At 45.2% G+C, this 27,712-nt stretch overlaps 1 protein-coding gene across 2 annotated transcripts in view; it reads right to left on the bottom strand.

Annotated features, from left to right (window-relative positions):
- Nucleotides 1-23,576, bottom strand: part of OPRL1 (opioid related nociceptin receptor 1) — a 41,801-nt gene extending 18,225 nt beyond the window's left edge. Inside the window, exons 1-2 of one of the 2 annotated variants that reach the window (XM_072996719.2) lie at nt 23,333-23,576; nt 22,409-22,665 (exon numbers count right to left, since the gene is read on the bottom strand). In XM_072996719.2, the coding sequence (XP_072852820.1) occupies nt 22,409-22,629 (221 nt within the window). In that variant the 5' untranslated portion in view covers nt 22,630-22,665; nt 23,333-23,576. Of the gene's footprint in view, nt 1-22,408; nt 23,262-23,332 lie in introns of those variants that run through there. The other variant, XM_078391991.1, reaches the window with a different exon arrangement.
- Nucleotides 23,577-27,712: the final 4,136 nt, after the last annotated feature.

Raw genomic sequence — 27,712 nt, 5'->3', positions numbered from 1 at the left:
ATTCTCTGAGATCCAGAGTCAAAACCTAAGAGCAGACGGGCCTGTGTAATATCATGGGGGGGGCAGTCAAGGACTGGGAAGGGGGGCAGAGCTGCTTCTGGACCAGCTGATCTCAAGCAGGGGGAGGTCCCAGTCAAATCAGCTAACCAGGTCCAATGGTAACCCAGTGGAAAAATGGTTTAAGAAACACACCACTGTTTCTGGTCTAAATGTGTCTAAGCAACTGGTTGCTTTCCTTCCTGCTACAGCTTGTACACCACGTTGCCTTAAGCGACACAACACATGGCATATGAAGAATTCCACCAAGCTGGGGGCTTGTAGAAAGACGGACTACTAGCCGTCAGATAATTTCTCCCTCAAGCCTGCACCATTGCTGCTGGAGCTTGTCGACCATTAAGGCTCATGAGCCGTGATGTTAGTGCTCCAACTAGTGTCTTACTTCAGCCGGGACAATGGCCCCATGTGCATACTCCTACCGGCTTTCTCCTCCATCACCTCCCCTTGGCCTTAAGCATTCTGATGCATCATTGTGCAGCTCCAGTGCACAAACAGATACCTTTGTGCTCAGCCAGCAGCCTATGGGATCAGCTAGAAGCAGATGGAGATGGATCTTCAAGCTTGAAAGCAAGGGTGCGTACATGGCAGCCTTGGGATCACATGCACCCCCCAGAGCTGTTCCTGTGGTTCTGATTGCTTCCCTGTCCTCCTTTTCTTCCGGGGGAGAGAGAGAAATGAGCTACAGCTCCAGGAAGCTTCCAGGATGGGTGATTCACCTTTTAATTAGGTCACAGCCTCTCCTGCAGTATTTGACAACCCCAAATACCTATATTCAAAACAGGACATATATTTCTAACCGTCAGCTTTGTTTTTTTCCTATTTCTTGGCATTTTTGGCACATTGCTCAGCCACAGAATCTTTCATGCTGTACATCCCACTTTGAAGGCATCTCACAGAGAAAAATCAAACTTTCCCCTCTTCCAGCCCTGGTCTCCATGGGACCCATCTCCTGCTCTGGAGATCCCAGGAAGCATTAAATTGCCTAAGACTGAAACCAGTGCCCTGAGATCTGTCAAGCTTTCCAGTGGAGACGTGCCTTTGAAACGTCAATGAAGTGTTGAGAGAGTTTGGGTGTGTATTTATTTATAATTTTTATTTATTTATTCATACTATGATTAATTTATTCACACTACTTATTAACGCTGAGATTGTTGTGACCCACCTTGCTCTCAACAAAAGTTCATCTCAAATAAAAGTTTGTTTGGGATTGTAACCAGGGGTTAGAGAAGTTATTTATCTCACAGAACCCCCAAATGCCATACTCGCTCTGGTTATAAACTCTGCCGTTCTATGCCTGAACTAAGGTTTCCCCGTCATTTTAAGGTGACTTAAGTCTGTATGTTCTTGGAAAAAGTCAGAGAATTTTGAAGTATTAAATACAGCGGTGCCTTGACCTACGACTATAATCCATTCCAGAAGATGGACGTAACTCGAAATGGTTGTAAGTTGAAGCACCATTTCCCATAGGAATGCATTGATATGCAATTAATCTGTTCCGGCCGAAGGAAAAAAATCACCAAAAAAAATCACTGCAAGACTCATTGGAAACGCGATTAATCCCTTCCAGTTGAAGGGGGGGGGGGAGAAAAGCAATCAAGTGTGCAAGACCCATTGGAATGCACCGAAAACAAACAGACCAGGTTGGAAATGCACAGAAATCAAAGGGAGCAGATCAGAAATGCAAAGAGAACAAAGGAAAAAGCAAGGGAAGCATGTAAGACACATTGGAAATGCACAGAAAACAAATGGAGCAGGTTGGAAATGCAAAGAGAACAAAGGGGCCAGGTTGGAAATGCACAGAGAACAAAGGAAAAAGCAAGTGAAGCATGCAAGACCCATCGGAAATGGGGGGAAAAAACCTCAAAAGCAACCAAACCCTGAAGTCCCATTGGAAATGGGGAAAAAACACTCCAAAAAGCAACCAAACACCCCCAAGACACATCGGAAATGGGGGGGAAACAAAAAAAACAAACCCCCAAGACCATCACAGCACAGAAACTTAACCCCCCCAGCCCAAAACCATGCTGCAAAAATACCCAGAACAGTTTTTAAAAAGCATAAAGCAGCACCTTACCTTAGCAGGCAGCCTCCTCGGAGCGCACACTCTCTAATCACTTGGGCGAAAGAGCTACAAAGAAGCATCCTTGTTGCCATCTACAGTTAGCTATTTGAATTTCCCACCCTTTTCTCCTGCCTTTTTGTGTTCATAAGTTGAAGCTCCAGTCATGAAGCAAAATTTTGCGGCCGGAGCTGGTCGTAAGTCAAAATAGTCATAAGTAAGGGTGTTCGTAAGTCGAGGCACCACTGTAAATCATAGTTTTAAGTGTCAAGATCTCCCAAAAGAAATATTATCTGGGCATTTGCATTAGATGAAATCTAATGAGTTGGAAGATGAAATCTAGCTGAGTTGGAAGGGGGCTATAAAGCCACCAGTCCAGCCCCGCACACACACACACTTGACTCAGGAATCCAAATCAAATAAGATTTGACAGATAGTTGTCCTTTTTTTATTGAGTGCCTCCAATATTGGAGGACTCACCGCCTCCTGAAGTCATTGGTTCCATTGTTGTACTGCTTTAACAGTTAAAATGTTTTTTTCAAGATAGTCTGCCTAAGTGTGGCTTCCTGTAGCTTGAGCCCATTGTTGTGTGTCCTGCACACAGGGATGATCCAGATGCTGCCCCCCCTCTGTATGACAGCCTTTCAAATATTTGAAAAGTGTTATCCTATCACCCCTCTGTCTTCTTTCCTCAAGACTAAACATGCCCAATTCTTCCAGTCTTTCCTCATAAGGCTCGATTCCCAGCCCCCTGATCATCCTTATCACCCTCCTCTGAACTTGTTCCAACTTTGTTGGCATCCTTCTTGAAGTATGGTGTCCAGATCTGGTGCTAAAATTCTCTTTTAGAATTCACAGCTTTGACTGGATTTTTAACACTATTTGTGTTTTCCATTTTTTGTGTTTTCCATTTGTGACTTTTTCAATTTTTTGTATGCTTATTGGTCTTTTGCCTTAATATTACCTGTTAATTTTGTAAGATGCCCCCTTATTCACTGTTCATAGTTTTAAATATCGTATTGTAATGATGCTAACCGCCATTGTATACACACTGTTGCCAACTTTAAATATTGTCTTTCATTGTTGTAAGCCGCTTTGGGTCCTTTTCAAGGAGAAAGGTGGGGTAAATATATTTTAAATACATAAGTAAAAGCTTGCTCAATTAGATGGTTTCAATGAGACATGTTATGTCAACACATTGAGACCATCAGCCAAGACTTCACCAATCCAAACCAGACTTCTTGCTTCCAGTATAAAGATAAGATACCGCCACCTTCCCCACCCCACCCCCACCTTCCAAAGTTTCATCAATTTGTGCAAATTGCCTCTGAGCAAAAACTACAGAGACAACTTATGAAACCTGCACACCTCCATACACATCCACACAGAGCAATTACAGAATGAATGGCTTAGTGATTGTTCACAGATGTTCTGTGTTTTAAATGATCCTTCTGACCTGCTGTGGGATGTGGTGGTGCTGCGGGTTAAACCGCAGAAGCCTCTGTGCTGCGAGGTCAGAAGGCCAGCAGTCGTAAGATCGAATCCATGCGACGGAGTGAGCTCCTGTCGCTTGTCCCAGCTCCTGCCAAACTAGCAGTTCGAAAGCATGCAAATGCAAGTAGATAAATAGGTACCACCTCAGTGGGAAGGTAACGGCATTCCGTGTCTAGTCGCGCTGGCCACGTGACCACAGAAACTGTCTATGGACAAACGCTGGTTTTATGGCTTGGAAACGGGGATGAGCACCGTGCCCTAGAGTTGGACATGACTGGACTAAATGTCAAGGGGAACCTTTACCTTTACCTTCTCTGACCTGCTGATCATTTTTTTAAAAAACATGCCATCAAGTTGATTCCAACTTACGAAAGGTTTTCTAAATACTGGGTACTCAGATGTGGTTTACTAGTCCCGTTTTCTGAGACCACGTAGCATGTCCAACGCCACGCAGGCTGGTTTTCCTCCTACAATGTACAGTTGGGGTTTTGAACGTCCTACCTCTGGCTCCACAGTCAAGAGCACCAAGCGATGATTTCTCCCCCTTGACCAATTTGGGCAAAAAGTGCTTTCATAAATGTGGGGGGGAAATTGCGTTTGCCAGAAAATGAGTCACTGCCTGGTAGGTCAGAAGCAAAATGTTGTGTTTTCTTGGACTGGTTTAGCTCCCAGCTTGAGAACAGTTTATTTAATTAAGCTCAATTATACATGGTAGAAGACTATAGATACTATCAACAATCTGTTGGGTTGGGGTTCGTTGATGTTCGCCATGACCTCTACTCTGACCACTATACTGCAGAAAATAAGTTCTGGGATAATTGCAGGCTGAGAAAAGGAGCTCAACTAAATCCTATACCATTCCATCTTCTCTCTAAAATGCAGAGAATCGCATGAGTCATCTGCTGGGCCAAGGGAGGGGTATCGTAAAGCTCAGTGGGAGAAGACATGTTTTGCACGTAGGAAACACAGAAAAGCCAACCACCAAATTCAAGAAGATTTTATGCAGCGGTACTGTTTTTAATGGTCCAGCTCCACATAAACGCAAATATGGTGTAGGGCATTGTGGGAAATTCCCAGAACCAGAAAGCCCCAGCTTTTATTCCTCCACGCAGTATTCAAAGACATGCTGTTTCTGATCATGGAGGTGTGCAGACGTCCACCCCCAACCCACTCAATACCAGAATAAAGGGCATACTGTTTGGGGCCAGCTCACCTGATGCTTGTAAGAGACATTCTGGCCTGTTCCATCAAGTGTTCATGGTGTTATCCCTCCAGTTTTTTTTTTTAAGTGTATATATTTCCACCAAGGGAAGGGAATGTGCAAACAGCTACAATCCTGAAAAGGGGACCGCAGAGTGCCCTGCATGATCTATCCACTCGAAGCCCATGCAACAATCACCTTTCCACAATCACACACGTACACACATGCACACACACACACACACACACACACACACACACACATACACAAAATCCTAATAGTATAATAATAATAGTATAATAAGCAAAGCTGAATAAAAGAACAAAGAAAGAGAACATTCCAAAATACAAAAGGGTTATCTAAGCAGTAAGGTTTATTTGCAAACAGATTGTATTTGTTTTCAGTATGGGAGAGATGGTCCCTCTCGAATTGGCCTTCTCAGCCACACTAAACACTGTTCCAAGTCCTCCAAACAGAGCACGTTACCATATTCTCTTGAGACTGAAGGATGCCTAATCTAAATTTAAGTTGAGCGCTCCAACGCTGGAGACATTCAAGAGAAAACTGGACAGCTGTATGCAAGATCTGCTTTGATTTGTATTCCTGCATTGACCAAAAGGTTGGACTTGATGGCCTTTTAGGTCCCTTCTAAGTCAATGATTCTATGACTCTTTATTCATTATCTCACTCAGCTTAGTTGCTGAAACATTACTGAAATATTTTGACACCACTATAATGGGGGGGGGGGGGTTGGTGTGTCTGGAAGGATGATCATTGTATGGGCTTTGAGTAAATAGTCCTTGCCCCCTAAAATCGCAAATATTTGCACAATTTTTTTTAAAAAAAGAGATCTGGGAATTTAATGCTAACATAATGGACCTTAGGATGTAGGGGATTGGAATGTTATCTAAATGGTGCAGAGTGAGTCAAGAGTGATCAATATACTCCATATTTCAGTACAGGGCAGATGGATTTACATTTAGAAAGATCGACCATAATTTAAAGAGCAATAGGAAACAAACCAGTATTGCAGAGAGATTAAAGACGGTGTTCAGGTGGCCTCTGTCCTTACTTCTCCATCTGCCATTCAGGTCCTATCATTTTCTTACTTTGACTGCAGAAAACAAGCATCACTAGCCCAGGAGGATGTGCTGCAAATCTTCCCCTATCTTACATAAAAGTTGTTTACTTCCTCACTGGGGTGGGACCCAGGCAGCTGCTTGCCTGATGTACATTGCACTGTCCTGCCAGCATGCTGCACTATAGAATGGCTTCTGATTAGTCTGTATAAAGATGTCCACTCAATGCTAATTGCATTTGTGTCTGATTTGCTTTAGATGCCTGTCTCACAAAGTGTAATGGGGCGGGGAGGGGGGTGAAAGGCAGAGGAAAATGAAAGGGATGGAAGAAGCTTGGGATGTTTCAACAAGCTTCTCATAAAGTATTTGCCGTGCCTTCGACTCAGGTTTAATTTAATTTAATTCAATTTCTGCATCGGACAGATTACGAAACCATTTTCCCCCCTTGCTATTACTGAACCTCATATTGAGCAGTCAGTTACTGAAAGAATATTAAATTCATTTCTCCTAGCCTTTCGGTGGCTGTCTTCCTTGTACCTTCCTTCTCAAGAGTCAACGAATAACTAACAAAAGAAAAGTGACTGGTATAAAGGAAGGGTGGAAAACGGGGCTTGGAGAAGTGACTTTTAAAAAGAATGTAGGTCTCAAAATCCCCTACTCATTGCCCAAGTTGACTCTGTTGTAGTCTACTACCCATTGGCCAGATCATCCTCTGATAGGCTGCATTTTTCCAAATATAGAAAAGGATATCCTGCATCTATAGCCGCAGATCCTTTTACTGGCAATGCTGAAGACAGGTAGGCAGTGGTGTAGTGGAGGCAGGGCTGACAAGACCAAACCCCCAGGAGTTTCTGACTAGTGGGGACTACTCTTTTAGAACGAGAAGCACATCTCTCTCTGGTTTTTCCTTCCCCTTTGGGCATCTTTGCAAACCTCAGAAAGTGGGAGAGAATTGGATTCTCTCAAGCATGCTATAGATATTTTTTTGCAAGTCATCGTTATTGAAATGTAAACTGATTGAAGATGATTTGTTCTTGGATGGGAAGTTAAGAGCAATTGGCTTTACAAAAGACCTGTTCCTTGGCAGGAAAAGCTATTAAAGGTCATTAGTGGATACAGATTAATGCAGCAACATAGGTATTTGGGCTCTTCTTGTCAGGAGGGAGGGAGCTGGCTATAGTGACTGATGTGATGAGTACCTGCACTTCCAAATTTACCACTAAAACAGAACCAGCATAAAATGGTTTTCAATGAGTGACTACATTCCCCCCACAAAGAACCTTTTATTGGCATTTTCACAATCTTGCATGCTGCCTGTAGTTCATGTGACTGGGAGGGGCTTTTCTTGGCTGGGGTGACTGTCAATCTTTCCAGCAATAACCAATCATTCTTTCACATTTCTGAATTCAAAGACAGCCCTGTGTCTCTGCTGAGTTTTCCTTTCCCTCTCTTTAGTCTGCTGAAAGCAGTCAGTTCTCCTGTTTGCTGCCGATCTGTTCACAACTGTAAGTAATGAAGTGTTTTTATCCTTTCTCCTACTAATGTCTCAGTGTGATTGAGTTACTGAGACTGTAAGTAACAATGAGAAAGGGGTGGATTCTGGGAAACTTATAGTTATTCTCCTTTGTGAGTCTCTGTACTTCTACTGCGTAGTAAAGGGAATTTTACCAGAAATTCAAAACTCTATAACATTTTGTGGGGGGGGGGGGCTAATCTCTACCAACTGTTACTGTTGATGTCACATGCTCTATCTAAGAAGGGGTAATAGAACTGTGAGCATGATAGTATATTTACCCTGCCCTGTCTTCCTCACTTTGTTCATAGTATGACTGACTTGGGAGCTCCACTGATGTAGCAGCTAATTGCAGCTAATTAAATAGTATCCCTCTTGATTTTGAGTCGTGTGCCACCCACACAGAAAGAGATGCATGCAAGCCACAATTGAAAGAGGAACTGCTGCAGTGGCAGCAAAGGACATGATATTCACTTGATACAGAGATCCTTTCTCTTGAGAAAAGCTACAGCTTCTCATTTTTACATTGATATATATGACATCTGGCTAAATGAGCGGACCCTAAAGAGGGAAATAAATCTGCAGAATTTCAGAAGGCGAGCTTCAGGGGTTCACATACTGGGCACTTTTAAAATTAGCTCTTTTTTTCAGAATAAAAGGAGACGGTTCAAGCAACTGGGACACCATCTGACTGGACTTGTGTTCTGGACACAATCGGACCTGTAGATTCACTTTGCTCTACTTTGGGATGAAACCCAGCCATTCTGTTGTGGTCTAGATCAGTGGTTCTTAACCTTTGTTACTCAGATGCTTTTGAACTGCAACTCCCAGAAACCCCAGTCAGCACAGTTTGTGGTGAAGGCTTCTGGGAGTTGCAGTCCAAAACTCCTGAGTAACCCAAGGTTAAAAACCAGTGGTCTAGATGGACCACATGCAAATTGGTTAGTAAGATGGGATTTATTTGCTTACGGTGCATAACAATAAAGGAGACTGTTATAGTAGCAACGAAGATGACACTTCTATCTATGTCTACTCTGTGCCATCAGCAAACCAAAAGTGCATGACACACGGGTGGCTCCAGAGGAAAAGCTGATCAACAGTGGGGTCAAACAGCTCTGGAGGCCATTTAGGATGATTCAGTGACAGTTGAAATGTGTGTGAAAGAAGGATAACGGCAATTGACAATTGCAGTAATTTTTGATTACACAATCATCGAATCATTGCTAAATTAGTTAACACCTCTTGTGAGACAGAAGGACATTATCTCTATCTAGGCAGAATAGGCATCCTTCAGTCTCAAGAGACTATGGTAACATGCTCTGAATCGAGGAGTGTCCTCTCCAGAGCATGAAGCCTGGGTAAGGTAATATGGAGGATAGGCTGTTACCCAAGCAGCAGATCCCCCCTCTCCACATTGCTGAAATGGTCCAATGGAAAGGCAAGAGCCAATACAACTGGTTCCAGCAACGTCGCAGGAGTTGGCAGAATGACACATGCTGCCTTCGGGACTCCAGCTCCGGATTTTGCCTCGAGGTTAACTCCTGAAGCCTTTTCCATGAGTGGATATAGCCACAAGGCAGTGGAGGTTTGAAATCGGAGTTTTCCTTCTCCTAGGCAGAAGGTGATATAATATTTAACACTTTTTGTGTGTGTCCTGGAACAGGTTTGGAGACTAGAGATGGGCATGAATTAAAAAAAAACAAATGTCAACATTTGTGAAAAATTGCTAATTTGGCAATTCGCATTCGTCCGAATTGATGCCCCTGACAAATACGAATCAATGGATTTTAGCAATTTTCGATTCAAAGAGTCATTGGACTATAAAATGGCCCCAAGGCACCTAAGGGCACCAAAATTGAAGGGAGGCTTCCCCTGACTCTCCTCTACAAGCCCTCCAAGTTTGGTGAAGTTTGGGTTTCCCCCAAGCCAGCTGCTAAATGTGACTTTTCTGGTGTGACCCACTTTGTGGGTGTATGACTTGGATGTCTGAAACCTAGTCTTCGACAAACTTGGGAGAATTGCAGAGGAAGGTTTCTCTTCAATTTTGGTGTCTTTCGGTGCCTGGAGAAAACTTTCCTAGCAGACCTTCTTTGTGGGTGTATAACTTGGACGTCCAAAACCAAAACTCCACCAATCTTGCTGGGCTTGTAGAAGAGAGTCAGGGGAACCTTCTCAGTGATTTTGGTGTCTCTAAGGTTAAGGAGGCATTTTATAGGGGTTTAAAGGCAAAAATGAATTGACTGATACATCAGAAAAAAATATGTAAATTTGTGATTCATGATTTGTTGACCTTGATGAATGATGCATCAAAATGAATTGCGATTTTTCTGATCCATGCCCATCTCTATTTCAGACTGTGAGGCTATCCAAACAACAGTCAATGAGAAAGGATTGTGTCTGACGGTACTAGAAAGGATCAATTTACCGCAGGGGTGGGCAATTAATTTCTAGGGGGGGCACATGAAAAATCTGAACTGTGTTTGGGGGCTGAACCTACATAAAAATAAAATGAAACAGTGATGTTACTTTTTTTAAAAAAAATTAAACTTGTTAATCTTCACAAATACTAAAGAGGTTTGTTGCGGTATGTTAAAGATAAGCAACTGATCAACTTTAGACAAAAAGCTATAAATGGTTTTGATGTTCAAAACTGTCTGCAGGCTGGACAGAAGTGGCTCGCAGGCCGTATGTGGCCCTCAAGCCGCACTTTGCCCAGGTCTGATTTACTGGAAGTGATGGCTCTTAAAGCAATCCATTCATCCATGTGGGAATCGCTCCACCCTGTCTCAGGAAGAGAGTAGATCAGAGTGGGCTGATTCATGATCTCCTGTACATTACATGAACATTGATAAATAGCTCAACCAGACCAGGCACGAGTAGCCCAAATGGTGAACAATTTCCCCAGATGATCACACCCTTATACTGCTATCATATTCGATAGTCGTGAGAGAACTGATCAGAACTGCACTGTGATCGTACTGATAGGTCCAGCTGTTCACCAGATCTTCCCTGGAAGATGGTAGAGAATCTCCATGGATACAGCTCTTGTATGGAAAGCTTTCACCATGTGATCAAGAGCATTGGCTTTGCATGCATGGTTCAGCTTTACAGACAGGATGTCTGGAAGCGTTCTCTGAAATGTGGATCTACTGGACAGGGAACCTAACTTCTGCAATGATGTTCTTTCTTTTCAGCTATAAACATCCATTCATGTGGACTACAACTCCATAGGATCAATGGGCTCTCACCTCCGCTTCTGGCACTCTTACTGCTTAGAGAAAAGTACAGAGGTGAGATGGTCTTCTTCACTGTGAAACAGAGAGCAAGAATGTCCTGGCTGTCTGGAAGACGTACAAAACTCCTTGCCCAAGCACCCCGGACCATATTTATCTGATCTCTGCCAGCCTTAATCCCTGGGAAAAGCACTCCCATTCCTACCAATTTCATCCATGTCTAAAGAAGAAAACAAAAAGGAAAGTTGGGTGCTGATTAATGCATTATAGTCAATGGGAAAAACATGCTGCGTTGCTTGGGATCCAAACAGAAGCCAAGTCCATCTATAGTTTTCAGCTGAAGTGTCTCTATGGGCCATTTGTGTGAATACAAATATGAACAGCAGCACCACAGGTGAAACAGAGGTCCATTCCCTCCCACACAGAGAGACACACCAGAAATGGCTGGTCCGGTCACAATTCACAGCGCAGCATCCATTGTCTTTGTTGTTATGCCAATTGCGAAAGGAGCCCAGCCATCAATTCCCTGCCTCCCCACACAGCTGACCGCTCATCAGCTGAGCAGGAAGACTCTCCATTCCACCTCTGCACTGCCGTGGTCAGCTGTATGGGGAGGCGGGGAAGAGCCAGCTGGTGGTGACGGCAACAATGGAGGTGAGTGCCATGCTGCAAATGTTGAGTGGAACAGCCGTTTGAGGTGGAGTGAAGGGATCTCTGTACTATCTGTGGTGGCACTAGTCATATTTATATCCCCAGGGATACAGATACAAATATCCCATGTCTAGTCTCCATTCCAATAAATAAGCAGGGATGGAAATGCCTCCAGAATCCCCCAGCCAGCATGACCATCAAATGTTTCCCCTCTCTCCCCAGAAGGCTGGTTCTGAACTAAACATTTTTGTCTGATAAAAGTCCTGCTCTTCTTCTTCTATCACCACAAAGAAGGGGGGGGTTTGATGCCTCTGGGACTCCTGTCAAGACATTTCACCATCTCCATGTCAGGACATGGCACTGAGTGATTGCCACAATGGCACGAGATTGACAAAGACTTGAGCCTTACTCAGCTAGGGAAGAGGCAAACTAGCTGGCTCCCCTTCTGTGCCAGAGCCATATCGAACGTTTCCGAACTTCTCGAGGCAGCTGCCGCCAGCCTCCTTCTAGGAATATGTGATTTATTCACTTAATCACAGGTTAATTCTTTGAGTGTCAACCCAAGACTGCACAAGCACTGCAAAAAAAAAAAATCAAGTTCCTTGGGTAACATGGAAGGAAGGCTCTGGCATTTTGGGCCAGTGAACCACGCATGTGAGAAATAGGACCTCCACACCCAGTGAAGTCTATCTCTAAAAGAGAAACTTTATTTAAAAAGGTTAAGACACTAACAAAAGGAGTAAAAATATTTAGGTTGCAAGGATATACATTTCAGGATTTCTTTTCTCAGCGTTCATGGTTCACTCCCAAGTCTTACTCTGGAAAATGTGCACAGTTTGGGAGCATTATGCTTTCAGTCTACAGCTGTGTGTATCTCCAAGCAGTCAACAATTGGGAAGCTGTAATGGGAAGGGAAAAAAATCAACATCCAAGTTTGGGCCTCTGTCATTTCTACTGCCACCCCCTACAGCTTTCCTGCTATATCCCATCCCCTTTGCAACCATAATGGGGGAAACAGGCTACATCCTCCTGGTTTAGTCTTAGGAAAGGTCTCTGGAGTAACTCCCCAGAATCCTTTAGCTCTGTGTATCAAATATCAAAACTGTTTCTATTGTCCTTCAGTGTGATGTTCTTTGGATGCAGCTGCACACTGCTATCCGTTGGTTCAGGCACAGGTGAGGCCAAGCAGAGAGCAGAAGGTGACAAGAAATTGTTCCTCTAGAAATCAAACTTGCAAATGAAGTACACCTTGACCTCCTGATGACCCATCACAAATTAAAAGCAGACTCATTTTCAGGCTGATCAGAGAAGCATGCACACCTCTTTCTGGCAAGATCCCTTTTGCATACCTTGTCTCACATTGGTTGTGAGAGCATTTGCACAACTGGTTGTGCGACTGGTTGAACAAGAGAGAGGAGCTACCCAATTTTACCCAATTTCCTGTAGGCTCCTAATAAGATACTGGCCAATGTGCCGGGATGAGGAAACTATATGGTAGAATGAACAAAAAACTTTTGTCTCTCCTTGGTGCTCTGCATACAGTGATGAACTAATTGTATGGTGTCATTCAAGTGCCGGGGAGGAGAGTGAGAAATTCTCCATGAAAGTATTCACTTCCACTTAAGGTGAAGCTGGCATGAGCCAGCTGCCAAATGTGAGTTGAAAGAGAGACACAAAATCACACGGATATAAAGCACATTAGTGAGGGATCTGCCTCAGCAGGAACATCCATCAACTGAGTAACTGCTTTGATTACTTCTCTCAAATAAGGGTATAAAATGGCAAACTAAAGGACTAAAGGAGACAATAAGAATGGTTCCATCTCTCTCTCTCTCTCTCTCTCTCTCTCTCCTCTCTCTCTCTCTCTTATATGTATGTGTGTTTAACCATTCTTTCCCAAAACACATCTGCAGTTATACACTTTGGTGACTCCTTAGAAACTTTGAAAAAATACTCACACTGGAATGTCTGAAGCATCTCTCACACCCTCCCAGCAGGAGAAACCATTAAGGTTGACACACACACACAGAGAGAGAGAGAGAGAGAGAGAGAGAGAGAGAGAGAGAGATGCCACTTAGCGACAAGGGCTAAGAAAATGAGAAGAAAAGCTTCAGAGGAAGCAGAAGGAAAAGCTCCACTCAGCCTGCAAAGAGAAAGAGTACCTTAGAAGGATTGGACATGTGGCCAAGATCCGCCAAGTCCCACCCACGCCACCCGTGCACTTCTTTAATGACATTTTTTGAAGCCTGATGACAATGGCTGGCACACACACAAGGCTTGCTTTTGACAGAAGTCAAGCGATGATCGTGATGACAGCGTTGGTGTGCGCCTTGCCTTGGGTTTTCATTAATCCTTATTCACAGTGTATCCAAATGAGACGACGTTAGTGGTTGGATGATGAATCATCGTGGCTCTACCCTGCAGAACCCTGGATCTGTAGATAGGTGGGATAGTTCAACTTCTTTGCTAGAGATCTAGATCACCTTCCCATAAACTGCCACTGAGAAGTCATGAAACTACAAACCTCAGGATCCCATCGTTGGCAGTTAAAGAGATATTATTAAACCATCATCTCTGTTCATTTCTATGTCAAGACTCCACGCCAGGTGCAAGGTGTTCCTTTATGAATCCTGACTGCCTTGCTTAAAGAAGCGTAGTTGATTGTGATGTGGAGGAGGACCTTCCCCGTTGTGGTCAGGGCTGGTTTGTCATGGCCATTGGGCAGAGTGTGGCCATCCCATAGGGTAGCAGAGTCTTGGAGTGGCAGCCTGTTATCATCATCATCCATTGCTGCCTTTTGATCCCCATGGCCCACAGCCCACAGCCACCATTCAGGAATAGTTAAAGGGGGTGAGGTTGGGAAGAAGGCGATGGCCATTATCACAGCACCCATGGCAGCTACAGGAAAAGACCCTGATGTTGGGAAAGAGTGAAGGCAAGAGGAGATGGGGACGACAGAGGGTGAGACGGTTGGACAGGGTCATCGAAATGACCCACATGAATTTGACCAGACTCTGGGAGGCAGTGGAAGACAGGAGGGCCTGGCATGCTCTGGTCCATGGGGTCATGAAGAGCCGGACATGACTTAACGACTAAACAACAATCTTATGAGATTTTTCTTCTCAGTTATACTCAGAAGTGATTGGGTTTAGCAATACATATAGCTGATTTAAAAGTTTTGGTGTCACCATGTACTCATTTCACACAAAAGCAAGGTTATGCTCAAAATCCTACAAGGTAGGCTTCAGCAGTATGTGGACCGAGAACTCCCATAAGAACAAGCTGGATTTCGAAGGGGCAGAGGAACTAGAGACCAAATTGCAAACACACGCTGGAAAACCAGAGATTTCCAGAAAAACATTTACTTCTGCTTCATTGACTATGCAAAAGCCCTTGAATGTGTGGACCACAACAAACTATTGCAAGTTCTTAAAGAAACGAGAGTGCCTGATCACCTTATCTATCTCCCTATATGTGGGATAGGAAGCAACAGTTAGAACTGGATATGGAACAACTGATCGGTTCAAAATTGGGAAAGGAGTACGACAAGGCTGTATATTGTCTCCCTGCTTATTTAACTTATATGCAGAATACATCATCAGAAAGGCTGGACTGGAGGAATACCAAGCCAGAATTAAGATTGCCAGAAGAAATATCAACAACCTCAGATATGCAGATGATACCACTCTGATGGCAGAAAGTGAGGAGGAATTAAAGAACCTCTTAATGAGGGTGAAAGAGGAGAGCGCAAAAAATGGTCTGATGCTCAACATAAAAAAAAACTAGGATCATAGCCACTGGCCCCATCACCTCCTGGCAAATAGAAAGGGAAGATATGGAGGCAGTGACAGATTTTACTTTCTTGGGCTCCATGATCACTGCAGATGGTGACAGGAGCCACGGAATTCTTGGGAGGAAAGCAATGACAAACCTCAACAGCATCTTAAAAAGCAGAGACATCACCTTGCCGACAAAGGTCCGCATAGTCAAAGCCATGTTTTTTCCAGTAGCGATGTATGGAAGTGAGAGCTGGACCATAAAGAAGGCCGACCGCCAAAGAATTGATGCTTTTGAATTATTGCCCCTGGACTGCAAGGAGAACAAACCTATCCATTTTGAAGGAAATCAACCCTGCACGCTGGAAGAACAGATCCTGAAGTGGAGGCTCCAATCCTTTGGCCATCTCATGAGAAGAGAAGACTCCCTGGAAAAGGCCCTGATCTTGGGAAAGTGTGAAGGCAAGAGGAGAAGGGGACGACAGAGGATAAGACGGTTGGACAGGGTCACTGAAGTGACCGACATGAATTTGACACAACTCTGGGAGAGGCAGTGGAAGATAGGAGGGCCTGGAGTGCTCTGGTCCATGGGGTCACAAAGAGTCGGACACAACTTAACGGCTAAACAACAACATGTATCAAACCCCAAAAGGGTTGTTATCTCCCAAAGTTGTGGAGCTTTGACTCCCAACACTACCAGCCAGCATTTTTGTGGGGGCAGAAAAAATACAATAAAAATCTGTAGTTACAAGCAAGCAGTAAGTGTCTTTCTCTCTTTCTATGTACACTAAAGATAGAGAGAATAGCCATCAGACTACTTCCTCTCCTGTAACTGTCCTGATGAAGTGAAACACTTCATCAATGACAAATCTGTAAGTCCTAGGAGGTGAGAAATTAGTTGTGTGTAATTTGTGTAAAAAAAAACCTCCACTGTCCTTTCCTTTTGAGAGGTAAAGCGCACACAACAATTAGAGAAGGACCTGTTCAGCATTAACAAAGGTGCCCACTGCCCATCTTGAGCTTCAGGTTTTTAAATCAATCGGGAATCCTCCTAATTTCAGCCAATTAGCGCAATTCATGGACATGCACAAGTCGAACAGCTGCCACAACTTCCTACCAAAACCCTTGGCAATCACACACACAAAACATCATTTCTGTCCAGGCAAACATCCTAACAAAAGCATCAAGAGGTCCTTTGCCATTTTTGCCGTAAACAAAGTTGCAATCCTCTGTCCCTACTGGAGAGGATGAGATGTGCCATAATTTACATTCCTAGTGTATGCACACACACACAAACACCCCACAACCCGGAGAATGTCCAGGAGCAGCAAAGGGCAGCTTCTCCTTCAGAAGGTGGCTCCCAACCCAAATAGCTGCACCCACCCATCATCTTCCTACCAGCAGATCATTCACAGAGCCATAGCTAGCAGTTTTGGACCTGGGCTTTACTATCCTATTGATGAAGCTTGGGTCAGGGCATACACAGAGAGAGGGTGGAAGAAGGAACTCTTTGGTTCATGGTGGCCATATTGGTCCCATGATGAATCCAGCTCTTTTGTGTTTCCTTCCACTTCGGTAGAATGGCTGGAGCCAGTGTACACACTCGGGGTTGGTAGATTCACATCCTTCCAACTGCAAATTCCAACAGGTAGAGTTGTCTCCTTCCAGTAGCAAATCACTCACTAAATTTCAGCACCATACTGTAGTTCCATGTCCTAGTCTAGTTATGGCTCTGGTCATCCACATTAAAAGTACTTCATAGTAACCTGAGATTTTATGCTACATCTGTTGAAGGCAATATGTATTTCATTTAAAACAGTGCTTCCCAACTTTGCTCCCCCCCCCAAATGCTTCTGGACTAAAATTTCCAGAAATCTTGGCCAGCACAGCTAGTGGTGAAGGATTCTGAAAGTTTTAGTTCAAGAACATCTGGAGACCCAAGGCTGGGAACCACTGATAAAGAAACATGATTCTTAATCATTTTGTTCCTGGCAACTCCCTACCACATCAAGGGCCTTTATTCCCACTCCTATACCAAGATCTCATTCAGTGTGTATATAGCGTACATCTCTGCTTGCAAACTTCTGCTGGCTTGCACCATTGTACGAGTGATTGCAAAACCATCAGGCAATACAATCTCACAAACCCCACAGCACAATCCCACTGCAGATATTTACGGATCTTGCTTAGGTACACCAGCGACTCCTCAGCTTTTTATCCAACCTTCCACTAACAGAAAAGCCACTTGTACAAAGGACTATGGTTCTGTAGTTCCCCTCAAAATTCTGTATGAGCAACAGAAGTGGATTCTGGCTGTAAATTTTAGAACTGACAGCACAAACTATGCAAGTAACTAATAATAATGATGTGCTGTCGAGTAAATTCCGAACCTTTTTCAGAATTTCCTAAGAAGAAAATAGAAGTGTTTTACCATCCCCTTCTTCTGGGGTGCCCTGGGACTGTGCAGCTTGCCCAAAGCTACCCAGGCTGGCTCTTCTTCCTGGAGGCACAGTGAGGAATCAAACTCCCAACCTATGGCTTCACAAATACCTAAACCACTGAGCTATCCAGACAGCTACACAAGTAATTGACTGTATGAATAAGTATTTGACAGGAAAGCCTTTAGCAGTGGTCCCCAACCTTCGGCCTCCAGATGTTCTTGGACTTCAACTCCCAGAAATCCTGGCCAGCAGAGGTGGTGGTGAAGGCTTCTGGGAGTTGTAGTCCAAGAACATCTGGAGGCCCAAGATTGGGGACCGCTGATTTAGAGCATATCCGTTTGTATGGGTGTGTGTTTTTCTTTTTCCAGAATCCCAAACTATCACTGTGTGAAGATGCTAGTTTCGTTATCATAGCAAGGCATCCCGCCACTTCCCCAACACACCTCGTAAGCAACAGGGATCCATTCCCATTTCATCTTTTGGATTAAATGAGGTTCCTTTAAGAGATCCCCGAGGACTATTTGCCAGCCACCAGTTGGTGACATGATGGAGAGGAAAAGAGATAAAAGTCTGATTCTTCTACCTGCCAAAGAAGAAGCCGAGTTTTCCCAAAGAGACATTGAGTGATGGAACATCACCTCCTGTTCTCCCGCAGTATCAGCAGCACCTTTTTTTCCTCTCCTGACTTTTCCTAAAACTAGTTGGAATTAGAGACAGGCGCAACCCAGAAAAAATGCTGAATTGGAGTGGTTCCTAGTTTGTGGCTACCCACGAATTCTGCCTGAACTATGTCTGAAGTTGAGACTGTCCTACTTTGGGCACATCCTGAGAAAGCAAGATTATCTGGAAAAGACAATAATGTTGAGAAAGATGGAAGGCAACAGGGGGAAAAAGGAAGACCCAATACGAGATGGACTGACTCCCCAAATTAACCACAGGGGTTGAGTTTACTAGAACTGAGCAGGGGTGTTGAGGACAGGACTTTGGAGATTGCTCGTCTAGAGCAGTGGTTCTTAACCTTTGTCACTCTGATGTTTTTGAACTGCAACTCCCAGAAACCCCAGCCAGCACAGTTGGTGGTGAAGGCTTCTGGGAGTTGCAGTCCAAAACAAAGTCAAGAACCAGTGAGGGTCACCAGAAGTTGGATGTTATGTAATTGGCAGCACAGAACCACCACATGTTGGTGGTGTTCTAGAAAACCAGCCAGGCGATTGCTGAACCCTAGCATTGAGAGAGAAACTGAAATTTCAGAAATGGGCAAGCATACCTAATTTCCTCATACTTGTTCCTTGCTTTCTCTCTCATGCCTCTTTTTTCCCCCACTGAGGTCTCTCAAAACTGTGAAAATACCTGTTTCCAGCCCATTGTGGTCAAGAAACTTCTACTTTCATTAGAGAGGCTTCAGAAATTCTGTTTACCTGAATTTCCTGACATTTTAAATTATCTTTGCCCTTCTAAGTGTGCCGGAGATAAACACATCAGATGGGGAATACATCCCTCTTTGTTCCTCTTTCCCTCACCCGCCACACATAGACCAACATTTCTGAAGACAAAACCTCTTCTGTCTCTGGTGACTGTCCATGTGACCAACAACGTTGATTTTTCTAACGTTCCGGATCACGCGGAGAACCTTCACAGACAGAGCAGGATCTCCTTTCCAGGCACCATTGGGGATGTAAGTCCTGCTTATTTCACTTTCATAGAGACAAATTATAAATTTCAACAATTATATCTCTGTTGGATGGATGATAGGAGTCTTTGTGCATTTTAATTTATTTTATTTCATTTGCATTTGGGCGGCAAACAGAAGGGTTTTGTGAAAAGAAACCTGGATTGTGACAGAAAACTTTGCATTTAGCACAAAAAAACCCATTGTCTTTTATAAATACTACAAGTTTTCCAATGCAAAATATATAAGGTTTTGTGCAAAACCCATAGGCTCGTAACTTGTTGCCGAGAGGCAGAGCAGAATTCCATAACTGCTCCCTACTATGTGGCCAGCTGCATGACTGCTCCCCCAACTCAGGTGAGAATAAACATGTGACAGGAAGGCTACTTAAGTGACTGCTCTTCTGCTCGACATTTGCACATTTATTTATTTTGTTTATTTATTAAATTTATACCCCGCCCATCTAGACACATGTCTACTCTGGGCAGCTAACAATAACACATCTCTTTCGTTTCCCAGTTTTTCACAAATGCTGTTGCTGAAGGGGGAAAGTTGTGTTGTTGTTGTTTTTTTCTCATTCTCCTGTAACAGCACAAGAAACTATAACAGACAATAATCATTCGGGTGACAGGGTATTGGGATATGCCGATATGCCCTTTTCCGTTGACAATGTTTTGAAGTATTTTTTATCCTTCTCAGAAAACCAAGCGGAACAGAAATGATTCAGCAGGATTGGAGCAAGCGAGGTTCTTTCCAGACACTGCTAATCCACATTCAGTTGCCGTGTGTCTACACTCAACAGTTATAGCACTTTGATTCGATTTTAACTGCCGTGATAACATCCTATGGAATCCTGTAATCACCATCTTACAACTGCAGAGTTGGAAGAGACCCTACGAACCTCTGAGTCCAGCCCCAGAGTCAAGCAGGCACAGTGGGAATCAAACTCCCAACCTCCAGCTTCCGAAGCTAGATACCATGAGATATCCAGCAGTTCATAGTGTCCATTTGATTTATTTATTTGATTTATACTCCGCCCATCTAGACCAATGGTACAGAGTGAACACTACAGAGGAATGCTTCAAATTCTGTGCCGTGGTTCAGAGTGAACACTACATCCCTCTAGCAGAGAATCCTAAGTACCTCGCAAACCACCATGGATGCAGCCATGGCAGTTAAAGTGGAATCAAGCTGCTATAATTATATCTTGTAGATAAGCCCTTAAAATGTCTGAATGGAGCTCCTGATTAGCGCCAGAAAAGGAACCAGGTTGTTGTTTTTTTGCTCCTCCAGTTCATGTGTGTCTCTCCCCTGCCACCACTAAACACACCCCTAATGATGCACACAGCCATCCTGATACAACAAGACGCACGTCAATACGGATGGGTTTCTGTGCCTGTGGTCCTTCGACTAGGCTCTTTGAGCGAAGCTTCTGCAATGCACAGGAGTGACGTAAGTAAAATAGGTCATAAATATAATGTTGATGCAGATCTTACCAAGATTGCATGTTTGCAGTGTTTTTATAAACACCTTAGAGATGAGCCAAGGCGGGTTGGCAGAAATGAAAGGGACGGGCCTCTGCAAAACAGAGCATCCCCCGAGGTCTGTTTTTAGTTACAGAATTGTTATTAGTGAAAGCCGAACTCAGGGACACGGGAGGCATAGAATTGAGAAAACATTAAAAGAAATATCTCCAATTGACCTGTTTATTTACAGATCTGCGTGCTATGGCAAGAAAACACAGCATTAGAAGAAGCAAACCAATGGATGCACCAATCTGTCCACCCTCATAACTTTCTGTTTTCCCTTCTCTAAATCTACCTCTCCCTCGTCCCTCAACCATTTAGGTTCACTAAGTCTACCCATGACTGAGTTTTCACCCTTAAAGTTCTTTCCAAACCACCCACCCCGCAAAAGACTCCTTACACATCTGCCAGCCTTTGGGTTCCTCTAAGGCAACAAATCATGGGCACGGTTAGTACCATTTTTGGCCACCCAAGGATCTACGTGTAGAAAGCCACATCACTATGTACCCATCAAGATGACCCATCTTATAGTCGTCAGTGTACACTGATATCATAGTATGAAAACAGTAACCTTTAAATGTGTAGTCGTGGATCTATAGAAAGGCAAGGGATGTAAAACCGCCTACGAGCAAACCGAGGACAATTTTGTAACTTTTTGTGATTTAGCGCTAGTGTGCGGTTTGGCATTTAAAGGCAAGAACAATTCATCAGGGTGAGCAAGGTGGTCTCCTCCAGGAACTACAACCCCCATCTCCCAGGACCAATGGTTAAGGATCATGGGAGTTGTAGTCCAAAACATCTGCAAAGTGCTGGTTGCATACCTTGGTAATAGATTGTGTCTCCTATAGACCTTTCTGAGAGGGAAACATCTGATTCAGCGCCAGTCCTTTGCGACCCATGTCTAATTAGAGACCAAGATCTTGGGTTTTCATGCCCAAGCAAAACACATTTATCTTCACGATCAGACCAGCTGCCCTAAAATGGTTCATCCACAGCAGCTCCAGCTCAGGCATATTAGGAACGGTGACAGCAAGAGTTCATGGCACGCAAGCTTTCCTTGGTCATAGAGATCATTCTTACAAGGTGAGTGAACAGCTACATAGCCAGCAGTCCTACCCCTATTCATCCAGATGGCGAGTCTCATACAAGTCCTTGGAACTTACTTCTGAGTAAGTATGCATCGGATGGTTTTGCAAGTGCCTCAGCTGGGAAAGTAGGAAGTCTTCCCTTCAAACCTCACTGCAGTTATTGAGCTTATTAAAAGGCCTTAAACAAGCCAATATGGCCCCTCATAAACAACCACAACCTTTTGAGAATAATAATAATGGCCACTTAATTGTTTCTGTAGGGGAGACAAGAGAATATTAAGTGAAGAGTCGTGAGCACGCTTATAGTGGTTCTTTCTATCATTATGTTCATTGTAATTTGGATCCTGGAATACCCCTCCCCCAGCAACCTCCCAGGAGGCTAAGATTGCTAAGCAGCTAGAGAAAGGGACTTGGCACATGCTCAGAGGCACTCTTGTCACTGTGACCCTTTCTTGACGTAGTTCTGGCTGCGTCCTGCACCGGGAGAGAGCGTTCACCCAAGCCAGCCTTGATGGTTCTCCCATCTGCTCGATGCAGCCACAGGTCCTACGTGACCTTCTCCATCCTGGATTCGGCAGAGCCACCACGACACCCCCCCCACACACACACACATTCGCTTACCTGATGATCACATACATGACGGAGCAGTTGCCGATGAGCCCCACGATGCAGACAATGGAGTAGACGATCACGATGGTCACCTTGATGCCCATGGGAAGGAAGCCGTCGGCGGTCCCATTGTGGAACCAGTCCCCCAAGCTCAGGTTCCACAGGGAAGAGTCGTTGACCAGCTTCCTCATGTAAAGGAGGTCTCCCGCTTGGGTGTGAAAGAAGGGATCCATCCTGAATGCACCACGACAATGGAGGTAACAAAGCCTCTGGAGTGGCAAGAGGGGGAGGGGGAGGACACACAGTAAATAAAGATAACCCCGTTTCCCTGCACAGTCCCACATGGGGGGGGGGGGAGGCAAGGTTTTGGGAATTGCAGACCTCATCTGGGCATTATCAGTACATATGCAAGGTGAATGAGATCATAGGATTCCTGTTGGTGGCATGAAGATGCAGGCATGCTTGGCTCGGCCACCTCTTCCTGAAGGAGCCAGAGTGAATGCAGCCATTCCACACACGCCCCTTTGCACTAAGGATGAGGTTGCAAATCGCCCCCCCATCCCCGCCACCCCGTTCCCAGGGCTGGCAGCCTCGTTCAACAGCAAGCCTCTCTTCCATCCTTGCATGCCAAGAATATCTATTCTCTTTGCTTGCAGCTGCAGGAGAATTCAATTCTTCTTCCCCCCCCCCCACCTCCATGCACCTTGCAATGCTGGCAGGTGAATTATCTTTGCATGCAGAACGGAGTGCGTGTGTGTGTGTGTGTGGCGTGGGGAAAGAGGGGCTTAACAGCAAGCCATTCTTGGGATCGCGAAGAATTTCTTGCATTTCCCAGGAAAACCGCCTTTAGGCGAGTCCCCCCACCCCACCCCCCACCCTAAGGACTCCGACAACCCCAGGGGCAACTTGGAAGGAGCGCGCCCGCCGCCTCCTTACCGCTGCGGACGCTCGGCTGGAGAGCCGCACGAGAGGGAGAGAGAGAGGCGCCGATCCGCTTCTGGAGGCGCTTGTCTTCTTCAGCACCGCCGCCGTCCAGCCACGGATGGCGTCCCTCGAGCGAGACGGAGCTGCTCCCGGCGGCGGCGGCGCCTTCGCCCTCCTGGCTCTCTAAAGCGGCCGCCGGAGGAAGGAAGCTTCAGCCGAGATTCGGAGGCGATGCGGAAGAAAATGCCAACTTGCAAAGGGAGGGGGGATGGCAGACGAGGCGCACGCCTGCACGCGGGCACGCGCATCCCACACCGCGCCCGCGCCCCCACTCCTAACCTGAGTGGGAGGGCAGGAGGAGGAGGAGGAGGAGGAGGAAGGGAGATCGCCTGGGAAGACCAGGTTGGCTAGGGAGCCAAGGGGAAGCGAGCCGGCAGTGGCTTCGCTGCAGACCGTCTGGCCGGCCGGCTGCGCCTCTGGCTAGCTCAGCCGGGAGATCGCTTGCTGTCCAACACCGGGGGGGGGGGGGGGAGCAGCATTATGTGTGCGTCCGTGTGGATGCCAGTGGGGCAAGGGGGCTTTGGAGGCGTCCACGCACACACACGCGTACACCACTGCATCCACTTGCTTCCCATCCCCTGGCGAATTGGGGCTCAACGCAGACATCACCTCTGGGCCTCCCCCCCCAGGGCAGAGCAAAAGTTGGCGGAGTGGTACCCCTAGGTGAGAGTGGGGTGGGTGGGGAAGGGCATCATTCCCGATGGATCAGCCGGGCCAAAACGGCCACAAACCCACCTACTTCATAGGCACATCTCTTCTGCCCTGCAAAGGTGCCCTTTAGGTTTCCGGAACCCGGCCCAGTCTGGTCTCTCAGCACCCAAGGGTGGAAGGATGAAGGTCTGGAATGAATTCGCCTCTCTTCTGACTTGGCTCCCCTCTCTAGAGTTTCAGCTTTAGTGCTGGAGGAGTCCCAAAAAAAAGGAGAGCCGGGTCAGCTTTTCAAAGTCCCAGGGGCCAGGTGGGATGTCACCCAGTTCATCACTCAAAGGAGGGCCACAAGGATGATCCGGGGACTGGAAACTAAGCCCTAGGAGGAAAGACTGAAAGCACTGGGCATGTTTAGCCTAGAAAAGAAGACTCAAGGGAAAGACAAAAGCACTTTTCAAAGACTTGAAAGGTGGAAGGGCAGGATCTGTTCTTGAGCATCCCAGCGTGTAGGATACACAACAATGCGCTCAAGCTACAGCAGGCCAGATTTAGGTGGAATATCAAGAAAAACGTAACTGTTAGAGCAGTACAACAATGGAAAAAAATTACCTTGGGAGGTGGTGAGCATGCCAACATTGGAGGCATTCAAGAGAAAATTGAACAGCTACTTGTCATAGCTACTTTGATTGTGGATGCTTGCGTTGAGCATGGGGTTGGACTCAGTGGCCTTACAGGCCCCTTCCAATTTCACGATTCTTTGATTCTATGAGCCACTAAAATGGGAGAACTACATCAAAATTTCAGAGTAAAGTGTCACCTGCTGAGTGTTACCCAGTTAAACACTGCAAGAAGCCAAGGCTGGGGCCAGAAAAGAAGGGGGGGAGCATGGACCTCAAGGCACCCCAACCATCCCGGTGGTCATCCCTCTTAGAGCAGGGACTGAATAGGCATCAGGCTTCCTGGACTGTATTTGTCTGGCTTATAAATTTATTTATTTCCTGGTAGAAGAACCAGATAGCTCCGTGAGTTAGCTACCTGGTTGGGAGTTCTACTTCCCACTGTGCATCCCAGAAGAGTCAGCCTGCATTATTTCTTTATTTCTTTATTATTTATTTAAAACAGGACAAGGAGTGGATTTTCGCCCCCCCTTCTCCAGGTTTCCATTAGACAGCATGTGAAAGCTCCACCTGTAAAACCTGTGTCTTTTCCCCTGGTGAAGAAAGGGGTCCGAAAGTCCCATTCTTTGGGTTCTAGTATAGAGCAATATTTTATTTTTACATGATTCTTGCAAACACAGTGAACTTTACAAAGTTATACGTTCCTCGGTTAAAACAACAACAACAACAACAACAGATAACAAAACAGCAACAGTAATAGAAACACAACCCAAACTGGAAGCTACAAAATATACATCCTGGAGTTCCATTCACTGACCCTGTGCCAGAACAGGAGTTACTTGAAGTGCAAATATCCCTTTGAAGCAAAATGGGTCAGGAACAAGGTCCCAAATATCTTTAAGTGTAGCTTTAAAACATATTTAATATCTTCAGATAACCTGAAGCACAAGAGAGAAGATTCACAGCACAATGAAAATAACTTCAGCTATACAACAACAACAACAACAACAACAACAACAACAACAACAACAACAACAACAACAACAACAACGTGCTATCAGGTCAGTTCTGGCTCACGGCAACCCTTTTTCAAGGTTTTCTAGGTAGAGACTACTCAGAAGTGCATTACCATTCTCTTCCACTGGGGGCGCTGTGGGACCTTTCAGCTTGCCCAAGGCCACCCAGGCTGGCTCTGTTTGCAGGAGGCAGAGTGGGGAACCAAACTCCCAGCCTCTGACTCTACAGCCAAATAGTAAGCCCCTGAGCTATCCAGCCAACTTTTAATAATAATCCTGTGTCATCAAGTCTTATGGAAACCCTTTTCAGGATTTCGTAGGTAGAGAATACTCAAAGGTTGTTTGCCATTCCCTTCTTCTAAGGGCCATCCTAGGACTGTCCAGCTTGCCCAAGGCTACACAGGCTGGTTCCACTCCCAGGAGGTACAGTAGGGAATAGAACTCCCAACTTCTAGCTCCACATCCAGATTCCTGAACCAGTGAACTATCCAGCCAACGGGAGCAGACGCAACATAAATGGCCAATGAACAACAAAGTACTGCTAATTTCCTGAAAGTTTACACCTAGTGTTGTGTTTTTAGTGGGCACTTGACAGACAATGTATTCCATACCAAGCAGCTCTCCAAGATCTCAAGCATATGCTTTTTCACATCATGTTGTCGTTTTTCCGTGGCATCAAGTCAATTTGGACTTGCAGCAACCATTTTCAGGGTTTGCTAGGTAGAGAGTACTTAGAAGAAGTTTACTCTTCCCTTCTTCTGGAAAGGTGCAACTTGCCCAAGGCCACTCAGGCTGGCTCTACTTTCCAGGAGACCCAGTGGGGAATAAAACTCCTGACCTCTGGCTCCCCAGACAGATACCTAAACCACTGAGCTATCCAGCCAGCTAAATCATCTTTAAGGCTCCAAAGTATAATACAGATACAAATGCATAATATCACTATAGAGACTCCCCTTTCCAGCACCCCTCCTGCAGAAATATATTGAAATTCTAGGGGATTAAGAGCCTATATTATACTCCTCGGGAGGAGCAGCTCCTCCTCTTTGCAGCTTCTCCCCCCCCCCCAAAAAAATAATTTAGAGCCATAGGCTCCTTCCTAAGATTTCCCCAACTGCTGAGCTGATCCAAATGGTCTACAAGGGTTGAACACACTCACGCAAGCACAGAAAAAACAGGCGATCCTTTAAAAAGACACCAACGCCTTCCCTAATCTTTAAAAGCCCTGCACCAAAGCAGCAACCATCGCCATTTTATACAAGGTGAATTATTTGCATCAAAGTGTTATTTACATTAAAGTATTAGAGTGCATGGTTTTGCTTAATGTCTCCCACCCCGCTCCCAGGAAATAATTAGACCACACAACCCTTCTATAGAGATGGGGTTTGTGCTGGTTTGTTTACTGGCTGAACAAGTGTTTGGTGTTTCCAAGCCCCGTCTCCTTTGGGGGGGGGTGCCCACCCAGAGGCAGTGCCACATCTGCCCTGCCCTGCCTTGCCTGCTCCTGGCAGAGCCTCTAAATGGGCAGGGCTTGGAATCGCCACTGAACACCTGTTTGGCCAGCAAATGAACTGGCATGAACCAGGTGTCCGTGCCCATGTCTACCCTCTCACTCTTATCTCCTGCTGCTATTCAACTCCCCTTCTGAAAGGGTTCAGGTGTTCGGCCTGGAGGGCTCAAAGGGCGAATCATGCGACAAAAAGGGCAACGATGTGGTTTATATCCAGGTCTTGTGCTCAATGTGAGCAGGCAACCGTAGCTTCCCAGGAAAAAAGGAATTGCAAGAAGGTGAGTTGTTATTCTTACTAGGAATAACAATTGTTTGGGGCCTGGAACAAGGGACCAATGTGGGAAAGAAATACATAATTCTTTGACTCTTGGAGATGGTCACCCCTGAGCCTGGGATGTTTCTTGAACATAAATAGGACCTAGAGTGTTCTTAGCCCTTAAAATGACCGAAAACTGTTCCTATAAATACTGTAGATAGTTCTGTGATTTAAATATCTGGCTGCAGAACTAGAGATTGGGAATTCAATTCCTTACTGTGCTTCCTT

The sequence above is a fragment of the Pogona vitticeps genome, chromosome 4, assembly GCF_051106095.1.
Source record: "Pogona vitticeps strain Pit_001003342236 chromosome 4, PviZW2.1, whole genome shotgun sequence".
Classification (NCBI taxonomy): Eukaryota; Metazoa; Chordata; class Lepidosauria; order Squamata; family Agamidae; genus Pogona; species Pogona vitticeps.
Note: the sequence above shows the minus strand (reverse complement) of the source record. Positions and strands in the feature narration are given on the sequence as shown.